Source organism: Xiphophorus couchianus, chromosome 21, assembly GCF_001444195.1.
Source record: "Xiphophorus couchianus chromosome 21, X_couchianus-1.0, whole genome shotgun sequence".
NCBI lineage: Eukaryota > Metazoa > Chordata > Actinopteri > Cyprinodontiformes > Poeciliidae > Xiphophorus > Xiphophorus couchianus.
In genome coordinates, this window is record NC_040248.1 from 217229 (window position 1) to 233560 (window position 16332).

General features: G+C 53.4%; 3 protein-coding genes across 10 annotated transcripts; 2 read left to right on the forward strand and 1 right to left on the reverse strand.

Annotated features, from left to right (window-relative positions):
- The first annotated feature begins 230 nt into the window (after nt 1–230).
- On the forward strand, nt 231–3912 carry galnt11 (UDP-N-acetyl-alpha-D-galactosamine:polypeptide N-acetylgalactosaminyltransferase 11 (GalNAc-T11)). 7 transcript variants are annotated; one of them, XM_028005052.1, is made up of 12 exons: nt 231–370; nt 1338–1554; nt 1631–1754; nt 1826–1992; nt 2066–2191; nt 2265–2514; nt 2586–2703; nt 2773–2925; nt 2994–3209; nt 3283–3387; nt 3461–3598; nt 3670–3912. In XM_028005052.1, the coding sequence occupies exons 2-12, from the start codon at nt 1371–1373 to the stop codon at nt 3799–3801; spliced, it is 1713 nt and encodes a 570-aa protein (XP_027860853.1). In that variant the 5' UTR covers nt 231–370; nt 1338–1370; the 3' UTR covers nt 3802–3912. The 7 variants fall into 7 exon arrangements, with proteins under 7 accessions (XP_027860853.1, XP_027860860.1, XP_027860859.1 ...); XM_028005059.1 differs by having other exon boundaries at nt 3673–3912; XM_028005058.1 differs by having other exon boundaries at nt 234–370; nt 1341–1554.
- Nucleotides 3913–5568: 1656 nt separating this feature from the next.
- Nucleotides 5569–10922, forward strand: chodl (chondrolectin). The gene is made up of 7 exons (XM_028004656.1): nt 5569–6784; nt 8717–8892; nt 8956–9113; nt 9208–9365; nt 9435–9518; nt 9581–9677; nt 10463–10922. Exons 1-7 carry the CDS (start codon nt 6712–6714, stop codon nt 10542–10544), a joined length of 828 nt encoding a protein of 275 aa, XP_027860457.1. The 5' UTR covers nt 5569–6711; the 3' UTR covers nt 10545–10922.
- A 271-nt stretch (nt 10923–11193) lies between these two features.
- LOC114136596 (zinc finger protein 835-like) lies at nt 11194–16211 on the reverse strand. 2 transcript variants are annotated; one of them, XM_028004654.1, is made up of 4 exons: nt 15988–16211; nt 14909–15145; nt 13018–13323; nt 11194–12935 (listed from the first exon to the last, which is right to left on the reverse strand). In XM_028004654.1, exons 2-4 carry the CDS (start codon nt 15132–15134, stop codon nt 11548–11550), a joined length of 1920 nt encoding a protein of 639 aa, XP_027860455.1. In that variant the 5' UTR covers nt 15135–15145; nt 15988–16211; the 3' UTR covers nt 11194–11547. The 2 variants fall into 2 exon arrangements, with proteins under 2 accessions (XP_027860455.1, XP_027860454.1); XM_028004653.1 differs by having other exon boundaries at nt 16001–16210.
- Between the last annotated feature and the right edge of the window lie 121 nt (nt 16212–16332).

Here is a 16332-nt window from a genome sequence, read left to right on the forward strand (position 1 = left end):
AATGCTTTCCTTAACATGTAAATATCCACTATGTTTCCTTCATTTCTCTGATTCTGCTCAGTTTCTCCCTTTCAGGTTCATGTTTTACAATTAATTCATCAATAGATCTTCTACATTTTCTTTCTCTCCACATCCTTCATATTTATCATTATTTTTCCTCCCTATTAGACATCGTTATTTTCCTTGGGTCATTTGGGGCTTTTATTGTGAAGGTCTACTGTCGTGTTTTCCGTTTTATTTTGAAGGGGCGTCTGTTGGGTCACGTGGTCCCGCTGGTTCTGCAGCGGGGTTCGGGTTGTCGGTTTGCAGGCCGGGGTTTCTGCCGGAGTGCCGCCGAGTGAGCAGCAGACGGTCCGCGGACCCAGAGCAGGTACCGTCCGATGATTGAACTGGGCCAATGTGTTTGGCTGCTTTATCTGAGAGCAGCTAACAGCCGCTAACCCACTGAGTTCCATTATCGGACTGGGGGTCAGAACCGAACCCAGAACAGTTCTTTCCCGGCCGGATCAGAACTTTTAATAATCGGAACTGAAAAGGCTTTAAACTTTCCTTTAGGCCGCTCTGATCCAGAATAACCTGGGTTTAACACGAGGTTCGGTACCGTTAACTGGCTGTGTTGTTTTCTGCTGTTCGTTTGAACGAACCGAACCAGAACATCCCGGTTTAAACCCAACAACTAAAGGAACCCTCCAGTAGAACTTCGTTCAACACCTGGAGCCGGGTCAGAACCGGCAGGTTCTGTTTGGTTCGGCTTTCAGACTGTTGAGTTACAGCAGCTCCGCTGAAGCCAGGTGACGTCACAGTTTCCTACAGGTGAGATACAGGTGAGCTGACTGACCTAAACTCCTGGGCTGCAGCTTGATTAGATTCACACCTGAACTAGGTTAAATGAACAGTTCATTTAGCCTAGGACTGATTCAGTTAAAGTAATGAACAGTTCCTTAATTACCTCAGACTGATTCACTCATGCTAACAGTTCCTTTGTTCTGAACCGTTCCTTTATTTCACCCTCAGTTCGGATTAAGAATACAGCGCAGCACTTAGCAGCTGTTTCTAAATGAATATATTATATAACTTATAAATAAACTGACATTAAGGTCTTGTGATCTCTCAGATCATTAACTATTTAACGATCTGAGCGCGTGATGCGTTCAGGGTTCTGTGATAAACATTAACTCCTTTACATGAGGTCTCCTGCTGCCTTCAGCTAGAGCTTAACCAGGGTGCGCTAACTTTAGCCCATAGATCGGGGTGCGCTAACTTTAGCCCATAGATCGGGGTGCGCTAACTTTAGCCCAGAGGTCTTTAGCCCGGTCAGCTCTCTCTCTCTCTCCCAGCAGGTGATGTGAGGCGATGCTCGCTCGCCCACCATGCCCAGTGTCACGCTGCGGTACTTCTGCTATGGCTGCCTCGTTACCTCGGCAACATGGTCCGTCCTCCTCTACCTCTACTTCTTCCTGGGGGCGGAGCCTAGCAGGAACCCCGCGCCGCACCGCGGCCGGCCGATCGCAGCCGGGTCTGACCACAAGGGGGCGGAGCTGTCCCCGGAGATGGGTGGGTGTCCGTGATATGTTCAGGCGCCGGAGGAACGTGGGGTGTGTCCGGGTTCTGAGAGGTTCTGGTTCTGCAGGGATGATCTTTAACGAGGCGGACCAGGAGGTCCGAGACGCCGGCTACCAGCGCCACGCCTTCAACGTCCTGATCTCCAACCGGCTGGGCTTCCACCGTCCGCTGCCCGACACCCGCGACCCGCGGTAGGTTCTGGTTCTGATCTGACCCGTTTCCTACCGGTCCCGGTTCTGACCCGGTTCCGACCCGTTCCCAGGTGCCGTCAGAAGGCGTACCCGGCGGCGCTGCCGGCCGCCAGCGTAGTGATCTGCTTCTTCAACGAGGCGCCGTCCGCTCTGCTCAGAACCGTCCACAGCGTTCTGGACCGAAGCCCCGCCCACCTGCTGCACGAGGTCATCCTGGTGGACGACCACAGCGAGCTGGGTACCCGCCGCCCGGTTCCGGCCCGGCTCCGGCCCGGTTCGCACCCGCTAAGGCTGCCTGTGTTCTGCCACAGAGGAGCTGAAGGACGAGCTGGACCGCTACCTGAGGACGGAGCTGCAGGACAAGGTCCGATTGGTCCGGAACCGGCAGAGGGAGGGGCTGATCCGGGGACGCATGATTGGAGCTGCCCACGCCACAGGTAAGCCCAGCCCCGCCCCCTTTAGGTACCAACGGGTTGGAGCCACGCTAAGCCCCGCCCCTCCGTGCTCCAGGTGAGGTTCTGGTGTTCCTGGACAGCCACTGCGAGGTGAACGAGGCGTGGCTGCAGCCGCTGCTGGCGCCGGTGCAGGCGGACCGCCGCACCGTGGTCTGCCCCGTCATCGACATCGTCTCGGCCGACACGCTGGCATACTTCGCCTCCCCCATCGTCCGCGGCGGCTTCAACTGGGGGCTGCACTTCAAGTGGGACCCGGTGCCGCCGGCCGAGCTCGGCGGGCCCGACGGCGCCGCCGGACCCTTCAGGTAATCCGGAACACGGGGCGCCAGGTGACCTTCTGGTGTCCGTGACCCCTGACCTCTCCTACTGCCCCCAGGTCTCCCACCATGGCGGGGGGATTGTTCGCCATGGACAGGAAGTACTTCTTTGAGCTGGGCCAGTACGACGGCGGCATGGACATCTGGGGAGGAGAGAACCTGGAGATCTCCTTCAGGGTGAGCGCCGAGTTTCACAGAGTGTCATTGAAGGTGGCGCCAGCGGTTCTGACGGCACTGTGCTTTCAGATCTGGATGTGCGGCGGCCAGCTGCTCATCGTCCCGTGCTCCAGGGTGGGACACATCTTCAGGAAGAGGCGGCCCTACGGCTCACCTGGAGGACAGGACACCATGGCCCACAATTCCTTGCGGCTGGCGCACGTCTGGATGGATGAGTTCAAGGTTCCTGTCCTCACTTCCTGTCTGTCCTCACTTCCTGTCTCTGACCTCGCTTCCTGTGGTCCCTTCAGGAGCAGTACCTGTCGCTGCGTCCCGAGCTGCGTAACCGTGGTTACGGTGACATCAGCGAGCGCGTAGCGTTGAGGAAGCGGCTGCAGTGCCGCTCGTTCCGCTGGTACCTGGACGCCGTCTACCCCGAGATGCGGGCCGTTGCCAACGGCAACAAGCAGCCGCCTCCGTTCGTCAACAAAGGCCTGAGGCGGCCCAAGGTCCTGCAGCGCGGCCGGGTACCTGAACGCAGCACGCCCCGCGACCTCCGACCCCGCTGCAGGCTCTCACCCTCTCTTGTGTGTCTTTCAGCTGCGTAACCTAGCAACCGGACGCTGCCTGGTGGCGCAGGGGCGGGTCAGCCAGAAGGGCGGCGCCGTCGTCCTGAGGCCGTGTAACCACGGAGACCCGGAGCAGGTGAGGGCAGCGTCTCGGTGCGATCCGACCCCGTGACTTCTGAGCGCGCTCCTTGACCCTGTGACCTCTGCAGGACTGGTCGTACGACGAGGATGGGCAGCTGGTTCTGGCCGGCCTGCTGTGCCTGGACGTGTCAGAGGTCAGGACCTCTGACCCCCCGCGGCTCATGAAGTGCCACGGCTCGGGGGGGTCGCAGCAGTGGAGCTTGGGGGTGAGGTTCTGATGATGGTGGCAGTTCTGACCCGGTTCTGACCCGGTTCTGACCCAGCTCTCTTTCTCCAGAAGGCCAACCGGCTCTACCAGGTCTCTGTGGGTCAGTGTCTCGCCGTTTCCCATCCAGCTGGACCAAAGGGCTACGTTGCCATGGCAATCTGCGACGGCGCCGAGGCGCAGCAGTGGCAGCTGGAGGGCTGACGGACCAGTGGGACCGGGTTCTGGTTCCGGTTCTGGTTTTTATCTTTTTTACTGAAGGAACGTTCTGATCTTTGCTGCTTTTAATCTCTAATAAAATGTTCTGAACGTCTCGCAGCCGTCTCTGTCCTTCAGAACCGCTCCAGGTTCTGATCCAGCTGTCAGATCTACTAGAACCTGCTGGTTCTGACCGTGTATCTGGTCAGACTCAGTGGGTCTGACCAGAACCCTGCCGTTCCCCTCATGGACCAGCAGAGGGCAGCACACTCTGAGTCAGCCTCTGTTCTCCCTGGTTCTGGTTCTGCTCCTGAGACCCGGTCTCTACAGCAGAACTTGGTTCCAGCTGAGGTTCTGATGGTTCTGTCCAGTGAAGCCGTGCTCCTTCAGGACTGCTCCGGCCCCGCCCCCTCAGTCAGCAGGTTAATGAGCCATCAGGCAGTCAGAGCAGCCGCCGTCTGATTGGACGTCGAGACTCGATCAATTTCCATTATCGACCCGACCCGAAGGCTGGGTGGGGGGCGCCATGATGCATTGTGGGAACCATTTTCCTGACACGTTGTGGGGACATTTCCTTGGTCCCATGAGGGGAAACTGTTTTGGGTTCAGGGTTCAGATGAAAGGGGGGGATTGAGGTTCGGCTGCAGAAATGAATTGAAGTCAATGGAAAGTCCCCACAAACTGTGTGTGTGTGTGTGTGTGTGTGTGTGTGTGTGTGTGTGTGTAATGATGTCCAGTCGGTCTCTGCCTGAAGCAGTTCTGATTAACCCTTTCTAAAGATACACTGTCAAAAATTAACAGCAATATTTTGGGATGAATTTTTGAGTCATTTTCACCAGGTGATACATTAATTTATAAATGTCATTGTTTCAAACTAAATATTTAGTTTGCAGCTAATTTAACTGCATAAATATTTGCATAATAAATGTTTATGAGTCACTTAATGAGTTAGCTGCAAGCTAAACATTTAGCTAGCTCAGGAAAGAGGTGACATTAGCCAGAGCTTATAAAGAAGTTATTTTGGATTTTATTTTATTTTGGTAGTCCAGCTGTGGTTACTGGCAGATAAATTAGCATATTCACTAAACATTTAGCTGGTTGACGCAGCTAACGCTCCAATCCACTGGGCCTTACCAGAGGCACAAAACAAAACTTCTTTTGTCTGAGATTTGTCGTCCATGCTAACTAGCATGGGCTACATGCTAGTTAGCATGTCAGCTGGTTGGTGATTCATTCCAACAGATTCTAGCAGTTTATTTTCTACAGAAATGGTGAAACTTATTTGGTTTAACTCCCACCTGCAGGTGGCAGTATTTCTTACAAACAAAGAACAACAAAGCAAAGGTCTTCTGCTTTACTGGCCACAATAAACTGTCCAACATAAGAGGAATAACATAACCTCTAATTCATAACAAGATTCTATGAGCAGCTGGATGGTCAATAAATGACCATTTAAAAAGCATCAAACTACCTGACATGTGGTCACCTGCAGCTGAACACCTGGGGCCTCATGCATAAAACACACACAAAAAATGTGTGGCACCATATTTTACGCACAAGTTGGCATATAAAAATTAACCTGAAGTGAAAATGTTTGTCAGTAACACAAACTATTTCTGTGGACAAAAACAAACTACAAAGCATCAAAACTCATAAACCCACTGAAACCTGACGACTATCAGTTATTACACCAACAAAACACTGATTTATGATTTTAATATTTTAATGTTTAAACCATGAAACTGAACCACATTTATCCTCAGACAATAACCTAACACACACACACACACACACACAGAATAAAGAAAATAGAAATACAGGATGTGAAAACCTCAATGTAAATAATCATGTTGCTCAGTTTGTGTCTCATAAAGATGAAACTCATCGTCTGAATGCATCTATTTATTCTCACTAGAGAGAAACCAGGGCTGATCAAACAGTTTGATTATTGATCAGGTGATCAGGTGTGGAGACAATCCCAGGTATATCAGTAGCTGCATCCAGGTGAGCTGCTACCTGAGGAGCTTTGGCTCTGATGGAGAACATGGAGCCATTGATCAGAGATCAGATTGATCTGATGGTTTATTGGTGTTTAGATTCATCCAGACTGATCATCCTGGAGCTCTGAGCAGAACTTAAAGCAGGTACCGGTACCGGTCCAGCTGCAGCCGTCCTCCAGTGGAGCCAGAAATCATCTGGACTCTGTAAATGTAACTTCTGCTCATGATTCCTGGATTCAGAAGAAAAAAACACATTCTTTGCTCTTTTATTTTAGTCTTCAGATTTTGAAAACAAATTTTATTCAGCTTCTGTTCTCATGAATTTCTCTTTTCAATTTTGTGCAAATTATTAAAGTTATTCGTCTCAACTGAAAATAAAGTGAACCCCCGATGTGTGAGGGTCAAACAAAGAGCTGATGAGAGCAGCGGCTTCATGTGTTCATCAGGCCCCGCCCCAAACACTGGCCCTGGACCAATCAGAGAGCTGGGAGCCGGTCTGGACGTAGACGGACTGGACCGGGTCATCTGAACCAGAGAAGTTTCAGAGTTACCCACAACCCGACTGGACCTGATGGTTCTGCAACCTGGAGCTTCATCCTCCTCCTCTTCCTCTCAGGTTTCCTTTAATTACTTTAAGCGTGCGCGTGCGCGGCGGATCGATCGCTGCTCAGGAAGTGTTGCTGCAGACATCAGAGGAGCCGCTCCGCGATCGATCAGCTGCAGCAGCCAATCAGCAAACAGCAGGGGGAGGTGGGCAGGGGCGGCCAGCTGAGGCTCAGATCGATGCGGGAGGAGGAGACGCCGCAGAGCCTCAGCTCCTCTTCATCCTCTTCCTCAGAGCGGAGAGGAGCCGCGCGGAGCAGGACGCCGAGCCGCGGGCTTTTATTCTGAAAAACGCGCCCCAGCTGAGGAAAACATGCTGCTGCTGGTGCTGGGCGTCGCCATGGCAACGGCAGGGTCAGGGGTCAGCGCGGCGCGAGTGGTGAGCGGTGAGTTACTTACCGACCTTCCGACCCTGCAGGCCAGAACCGCTCAGTGGAGGTGATCCCTCCAGGTTCTGGATCATCCTGAGTCCAGCTGGTCCAGAACCTTCAGAACCGAGCTACTCTGACAGAACCTCAGCAAGCAGCTGGTTCCGTCCAATCAGAACCGGCTCTGGACGAAAATCAGAGCCGCAGGACGATCCGCAGACTCAGCAAGTCCCAGCACAGTTTCTGGTTCCGGCCCGGTTCTGAAACCCAGAGCTGCTGGAGAGAAAATGATGACGAGGCAACTGGAGCTAATCAGCGAGAGAGGAAGAGGAGACACACACTGATACACACTGACACACACCGACACACACCGATACACACTGACACACACCGACACACACCGATACACACACACACACACCGATACACACACACACACCGATACACACACACACACACTGATACACACCGACACACACTGATACACACTGATACACACCGACACACACCGACACACACCGACACACACCGATACACACACACACACACTGATACACACCGACACACACCGACACACACTGACACACACACCGACACACACCGACACACACTGACACACACACTGATACACACCGACACACACTGATACACACCGACACACACCGACACACACCGATACACACACACACACACTGATACACACCGACACACACCGACACACACTGACACACACTGACACACACTGACACACACACTGATACACACCGACACACACCGACACACACCGACACACACTGACACACACTGATACACACCGACACACACCGACACACACTGACACACACTGATACACACCGACACACACCGACACACACCGACACACACTGATACACACCGACACACACCGATACACACCGACACACACCGATACACACACACACACACTGATACACACCGACACACACCGATACACACACACACACACTGACACACACCGATACACACCGACACACACCGATACACACACACACACACTGATACACACCGACACACACCGACACACACCGATACACACCGACACACACCGACACACACTGATACACACTGATACACACTGACACACACTGATACACACCGACACACACCGACACACACTGATACACACTGACACACACTGATACACACACTGATACACACTGACACACACCGATACACACTGACACACACTGATACACACCGACACACACCGACACACACCGATACACACTGATACACACTGACACACACTGATACACACCGACACACACTGATACACACCGACACACACTGACACACACTGATACACACCGACACACACACTGATACACACCGACACACACTGATACACACTGACACACACCGATACACACTGACACACACTGATACACACCGACACACACACCGATACACACTGATACACACCGATACACACACTGATACACACCGATACACACACTGATACACACCGACACACACTGATACACACCGACACACACTGATACACACTGATACACACCGACACACACACCGATACACACTGATACACACCGACACACACACCGATACACACTGATACACACCGATACACACTGAAGACTCTCCATCACTATTCTGTTCTCAACCTGAACTCAGAGTCTAGAAAGAAACTCAGCGTTTCTCTCTTAACTCTGAGTTTGTTTCTAAACTGAGATTTTGACTCCATGTTTCTCAGCTCAGGTCCTCAGAGTTCACTGTAAGGTCAGGGGTCAGAACTGAGAAACAGAGTCTGACCCCTGACCCTAAACACGACTATCTGCCACATTAGGACGAGCTTTGGGTCCCATGAGGCCCATCGGTTCGGGTTGGGGTTGCAGCCTGCTCTCCACCTGCGGCTCTGACTGGCAGCTTTGTGGGCGGGGCTTGTGTCTGCAGGTCAGACGGTGTGTGTGGGAGGAGCCGAGCGTCCCTGCTACAAGATGGCGTATTTCCACGACGTGTCGAGCCGCGTGGCGTTCGGCGAGGCGAAGCAGGCCTGCCTCATGGACGGGGGAGCGCTCCTGAGCGTGGAGAGCCAATCAGAGCAGAGCGACGTGGAGCACCTGCTGCAGGTGAGACGCTGCTTTCAGAACGAAGCTTTGGAAATAAAGTCGACTGATCTGTCCCTCCTCCAGGCGCTGCGTTCAGGAGCAGTGGGCGGAGCCAAAGGTGGAGGCGGGATTTCTGACGGGGATTTCTGGATCGGCCTGACTCGGGGGGGCGGAGCCAACCACACCTCGACCCCATGCCCTGACCTGTACCAGTGGACCGACGGCAGCGTGGCCACCTTCAGGTGAGACCTTTGACTCCTACCTGGGTGGTTTCCATAATGCTAGTCCCGTAACTGTGCCATGGTAACCATGGTAACCATGGTGCCCACGTTCCAGGAACTGGTACCTGGACGAGCCGTCGTGCGGCAGCGAGGCCTGCGTCGTCATGTACCACCAGCCCAGCGCGCCCCCTGGGCTGGGCGGGGCTTATCTCCACCAATGGAACGACGACCGCTGCAACATGAAGCACAACTTCATCTGCAAGTATCAGCCAGGTGAGACCAGCCAGGTGAGGGGGCGGGGCTATCTGTAGCTGTCTAACCTGGGCTACTCTTTGCCCTCAGCTGTGACTGCAGGTGGAGGCGTGGTGACCCAGGCGGACGGTGGTGGCAGCTTCCCCCCTCAGGTGGCTGTGGCAGGATCTTCAGGTACGATCACTTGTGGCCTCTGCCCTTCCGTGATGTCACAGTGACATCACTGTGTGTTTCAGGAATGCTGCTGCTGTACGTGGTGATTCCCACCATCCCACTGCTGCTGCTCATCCTGGTGGCTTCAGGGACCTGCTGCTTCCAGACGCTCAGCAGGAGGTAGGACTACATCTCCCAGCATGCCTCTGGCTGTTAAACAGACTTCCTCCAGTACCATTCAAGTTCAAACGGTCAACATGCAGTGGCCTGTCCCTTTAAGGGAGCCACCTTTAGATGCATTGCTGCTCCAACACACTTGGACCACTGAACGCTGCGAGTTGCTGCTGGAGAGGGAGGACAGCTGGAGCTTCTGATCAATCACTGATCATTCTGATCGATCAGTTTGACTCTGGGAACAATCCGGTGCCAGAGGACCTCAGGGGTTCGTCAACTGTTAGCAGCTCTGCAAGATAAGATGGCACCAGACCACTGAGACTTTTAAAAACCAGTAAAAGAATCTTAAGATCAAACCTGAAATATGCTGGGAGCCAAACAGGTTAGCTAGGTCCGGGTTAGCCTGATCAGTGTTAGCCTGGACTTTAAAGACACAATTATTAATAATTTTTGAATTATTTCAATGATTAAAACTCGTTTTGTCCTGGATGAGCTGGAGACAGCAGCGATTGGCTGAGGGTCGCCATGACGATATGCAGCTGATCCTGACCACTCCACCAAGATGCAACATGTAAATGAAAAAGTAGGGGTGTAAAACAGAACCTTGTGGGATGCCGTAGTTAGCATCTTGGATCTGTGAGGAACATTTATCAATCACTGATCAGTGATCAAATCAATAAAATTAGATTTGGCACTGGTTTCTGCCTCCTTCCTGTTTTATTTTGAAAATCTTGCTGTAACCTCTGCGATTGGTCACTGAGCACTGATGATGTCATCCTGTGTCTCTCCAGTCGTCCTCGGACCAAGACCCCCGCCGACCAATCAAACCTCTGGATCGCCACGACGCCCCAACCCGACGGCATGGAAGTGTGACATCACTGTGATGTCAGCAGTAGATCAGTGATGTCAGAGACTTTTAGTTTGTTACTTTGGTTGAAACAGTTTCCTGTTTGGCTCCTCCCTCCTCCTGTGACTCCGCCCCCTCAGCCTGAGTTAAAGGGGCGAAGTCAGAGTGATGTCACAGTGAGTGGGTGGAGCTTGTCTGTTGTAACTTGTTCTGTTGTGAGAATCTCTGGCGCCTCCTGCTGGATAGAAGAGGAGACGAAGTACGGAGCAAGCAGAGGGACAAACTCCCATGATGCTGATGCTGCGTTCGAGGGGAGTCCGACGTTTGGACGGCAGGGAGCTGCTGCTGCGTTTCTGTGGTTCTGATGCATGAAGCTTTGATGTTTAATAAAAAATGTTCCATCAGCTGCTGCTTGGTTTCTCTGAGTCGGCCTAGTCAAAGTCCCGACCCGACTCCAGCAGAGAATCTGCAGCAGGCTGCGAAACGTCGGCAGAGCGGTTCTGTCCGGCAAAGGTCAAAGGTGACTCAGTAGAACGGTCCGGATCTGATCAGAACTCAAACCGTCGGACGCCTCAGTGCCGACTCAATTACCTTTGCCCTATGACTTCCTCTCACAGGCCACTTCCTGTCTGAAGACTGTCAAAATAAAGGCCTCCTTTAACAAATAAAAGCACCCAACATCAGAAGGTTTTTATTGAAACGAGCCGAGAGCCAGCAGAACCACAGAGGTCCGAACAGAAATCCAACAAAACAACGTGCTGACAGAAAGAAAACAGAAATAATCACTGAGGCAGAACCCGACCAGAACCAGAACCGTCAGTACCTCAGCATGACGAAGCAGCTGCTGCTTCCTGATTGGTCGACCTGAGCAGTGATGCTTTAATCTGCGGTTAATCGGTCCCAGTTGCCATGGAGACATTCAAGCCCCAAGTAGCCCCAAACACCCCCGTTACCGTGCCAACCACACGGTTTTCAGGGTGTCCAAAGGACGGCAGGTCGGGCAGTGAGCGCGCTCAGAGCACCGTCCGGTCAGGTGGCGTCCAGCTGCTCGTCTTCATCTCCAGCTCCGCCCACACGGTCCAGCAGCTCCTCCTGCTTGTAGCTCGGCGCGTCGTCCTCGTCTTGGAACAGGATGGGCGGAGCCTCGCCGGCCTTGCCCACACCGTGCATGCGCCTCTGGTGCTGCTGCAAGTTGCCACGGCGATTGAAGCGGGCGGGGCAGAGGTCGCAGGCGAACGGCCGCTCCCCGGTGTGGATGACGACGTGCCTGGCGAGCTGCGAGCGACATTTCTTGTCTTTGCCGCAGATGTGGCAGACGAAGCTCTGGGGCGGGCGCGCCCCGTCGGCGTGCACCGCTCGCCGGTGCCTCTTCAGGTGGCTGAGGCGGCGAAAGCTGCGGCTGCAGAAGTCGCAGGCGAACGGCCGCACGTCGCCGTGGACCAGGGCGTGGCTGGCCAGCAGCGAGCGGAACCGGAACGTCTTCCCGCAGGCGGTGCAGGGGAAGGAGCTGGGCGAGGCGCCGCGCCGCCTGGAGCCACGTGGCGCATCGCCCGCCGCTGCCCTCAGGTGCACTCGCAGGTGGTGCTGCCGCAGATATCCGGGGCGCTGGAAGCCACGCAGGCAGACGCTGCAGCGGTGCAAGTTGTCGCCCACATGAATGCGAGCGTGTTCGGTCAGCTGCATCTCAGACTTCAGCCGCCTGCCGCAGATGCCGCAGGAGAACGCCGGGTCCGGCACCGCATCCAGCGGCGGGCCGGGCTCCGCGGTGGAGCAGCTGGGGTGCAGCAGCACCTTGTGGCGCTTTAGCTGGTACTGACGGGCGAACTTGCGGCCGCAGATATCGCAGAGGTGCGGGCGCTCCCCGGTGTGAGTCTGGAAGTGGACGGCGAGCTGCGAGCGGCACTTGAACTCCTTACCACAGAGATGGCAGAGCAGCGAGGCGGGGCGGAGCGGCGGGGCGGCGCCGGAGCTGTGCGCCACGTTCGTGTGGTGCTGCAGGTCATTGCTGCGCATGTAGGCCTTGGGGCAGAGGTCACAGCGGAACGGCTTGACACCGGAGTGAATCGCCTCGTGAGTCTTCAGCCGCGACCGGCAGACAAACGTCTTCCCGCAGACGGCGCACAGCCAGGCCGGCGCCGTGGACCGGCGCGGGCGGCGCGGTGCGCCGTCCGGGTGCAGCCGACCCAGGTGGTGGCGCAGGTTGTCGCGGCGGTTGAAGCGCAGTGGGCAGAGGTGGCAGGCGAACGGCTTCTTCCCCGTGTGGATGAAGGAGTGGCGCGCCAGGCTCGACTTGTTCTTCATCACCTTCCCACACACGTCGCACACTGTGCTGTCCGGCTCCAGCTTCACCTGCTGCAGGTCGGGTCCGGAGTCCGGTGCGGAGTCCGGTTTGGGCTCTGACGGAGCCAGAGGCCGGTCTGAGGGGACGCAGAGGAGAGGACAGGTCAGATCTGAGATGGACCTTCACCCAGCAGGTTCTGGTTCTGGTTCTGATCTCACCTCCCCTGGGGGTCCAGGTGGGGTCCCCGGTGTCTTCGTCCTCCGCCCCCCCCCCCTCCTCCTCCTGCTCGTCCTCCTGGGGGTCAGGTGACCGGCGCCGCAGCCGGCCCGGCCTCCCATTGCGCCTGGCGCTCTGCGGAACCGGTCTCTTCCTGGTTCTGGTGTCGGTGGGCTCATCAGAGAGTTTGGCTGCAGGTCTGATGATCCTGGTTCTGGTCCGATTCGGGACGCAGTGCTGCAGCAGGGCACCGCCGTCTGACCCGTCGGGTCGGACTGTCAGACACTGCAACAGGTCGGCAGACGAACCTGCAGGGACAAACCGGGTTAAACTGGGCCCTGGGTTCTGACTGACAGGCTGCAGTTAGTCTGCAGACAAGACTGCAGGGAATAATTAAGAAACAAACGTCTCTGCTGCCTCCTTGTGTGAGAAACACATCACTACACCTGGGAATGGGAACCAGTTCTTTTAGAGAACCAGTTCTTGTTTAGTTCAGTAGTTTAATTTAGCGCTGAAACGATTCCTCGAGCGATTTGAGGACCTCCATTATTAAAATTCCTTGAGGAAAATATATCTGCCTCAAAGCTTCATTAAATTATATTTTATTATTTAGAATACCGTGTTCCGGCCAGGTCGTTACTTGGGTTGCTCAGAGCTCTCACTTCAGAGCTCTCACTTCCTCCTGAGTTGTTGACGAAAGCTAACTGCTAGCAGCATAACGTCCAGTTTTCAGGTTCGGCCTTAGAGGATTTTATTGATTGATGATATTGTCTGAGTCTTTGTAGACTCAGACAATAAGCATCTTTAAAATGACTGGAGCTGCTGCCTGCTGGCGGTTCAGAGCGAGCAGCAGGAAGAGCTGCAGGTGTATTTCTACAGGTGAGCCAACAGACTGAACACGGCGGGCGGTTCTGATTTAGATGATTAACAAAAGTGTAGCTTTAAGGATGAACCGGAACATTTATTTCATATCATCTCTGGTTGCAACAAATGTGTGGTGGAGCTCATCATGGCTCATCATGGAGCCACGTAGATGATAGATGAGTTTCTGTGACAAACAAAGGTGTTAAATCCCGTCGCTAACATGAACACAAAGCTATAAATGTCTGGACAAGGTCAAAGTTCATCTGTTAAACTGACTGGAGATGAATACAGAAACTAAAAGCTGGAGTTTAGACATTTTATAAGCGTATTTGTGAGCTTGCCTCTTTATTATTACATTGAATATAATATCAAATTCTTGTATAACTTTTCTTCAGGTTAACGTAAAAAGTGACCTGTAATGCGGTTAAACCGTAGTAACGACGTTAAACCGTAGTAACGAGGTTAAACCGCAGTAACGTGGTTAAACCGCAGTAACGTGGTTAAACCGCAGTAACGAGGTTAAACCGCAGTAACGAGGTTAAACCGCAGTAACGTGGTTAAACCGCAGTAACGAGGTTAAACCGCAGTAACGTGGTTAAACCGCAGTAACGAGGTTAAACCGCAGTAACGTGGTTAAACCGCAGTAACGTGGTTAAACCGCAGTAACACTGTTAAACCGCAGTAACGTGGTTAAACCGCAGTAACGTGGTTAAACCGCAGTAACGAGGTTAAACCGCAGTAACGAGGTTAAACCGCAGTAACGTGGTTAAACTGTAGTGGCGTGGTTAAACGGCAGCCTGTTCTACTTCAAGTTTTGTTGTTATGGGAACAGCAGAGCTTCATGTTCTCCAGTCAGACTCATGATCTTCCTACCAACCATGAGATTAATTCATCAAACACACCCTGCTGGATCATAGCTGGATCAGGTCCTAAGGCTCGAATAGTGCAGAGGCAGAGCGTCTACCTGTGCAGGTGAGGTAAGAGAGCACCAGGAAGGAGAGAGAGAGAGAGCAAGACGATGTGTCTCACCTGAGTGTCTCCAGCTGAGGTTCTGACCCAACAGGTTCTGGTTCTGACCCAGCAGGTCCACCTGGACGGCCGCCTCCCTGGTCTCAGCTCTGCAGCTCTGGCAGCCCACCTCCTTCCTCGTCTCCTCCTCTTCCTCAGGACTCTCCCACTGGCAGCCCACCTCCCGTCTGCCGCCCTGCCTCAGCAGCAGGATGCACAGCTCCTCTCCTCCACCAGGGGGCTCCATAGCTGCTGCTCCTGCAGGAACATACAGCAGAACAGGAAGCTGAAGTTGGTTTCCGATTCCAGCTTCCGATTCGGGAAATGGCTAAAGGGCGATTCCACCTAATATTTCACTACTTTCCGCATCTTTAATCGACTCTAGTTTAAAAACTACAACACCTAGACACTTCAAACCTGGACTGGATTATTCTACTCTAATAGCAGAATATTTAAAACCATGTTTGTGATTTGTGAAACTTTTATCTGATTTGTGAAACTTCAATAAAGGTTGATTTTACCACTTTTTACATGTGGACCACATTAGAACTGTTGCAGCTCCAGAACTACAACACCTAGAAAATTCAAACCAGGACTGGATTATTCTGCTCTAATAGCAGAATCGGAAACCAACTTCAGCTTCGTCAGCAGAACCTGAACCTTGTCAGAACCAGAGCCACTGGACAGGACAGAGAGCAGGACCACCAGTAGATCTCATAGACCTACAGAACACAGCCTGATCCAGATAACACGGCTCTAGGCTGAAGTCAGAACCAACCCAGACTGGTCTGAGGGTTTCCATCTGGACCACCGGAACTTCCTGTAACCATGGCGACGGAGGCAAGGCACTCCACAGACAGAGCTGGACCGGAACCACGTCCGAACCTAAACCTTCCCTGGTACTATTGCAGACTCATTAGAGGTCTGGGTCGACCACCGGATTCTACAAAACGTTCCGGGAGGACAGCCCGGCCCACAGCGGTTCGGTTTCCTCTGAACCACAACCTGCAGGCTCAGATTCGGTTCCGGTTCGTTCTAATGGAACCTCTAATTTAACCGAACCCGCGAAGGATGAGCCGGTTAGCTCGATGCTAACTCACCAGGTCAGCTCACCTGACGGTCGCGAGGCCACCTCCGCAGTGTCCACTGTGACGTCACACCCGGAATATAAAGATTAAAGTCCGAACTCCATGTTCTGTTCAACACCGGCCCTGACGAACCCAACAGAATCAGAACCACAACAGGCCACGCCAGGAACCGTGCTGCTGCTGCTCTTCTTCTGCCGACGCTTCCTTCTCGTTGCTGCCACCAGCGGCCGCGACGGGAACTACAGGCTTATTACATTGTTAGAAAGTTTTATTTTTTAAAAAATAATAATAAAAAAATAATCAATTTAAATGTAAAAAACCCTCTTCCACTCCCATCCATTGTCCAACACGCTTATC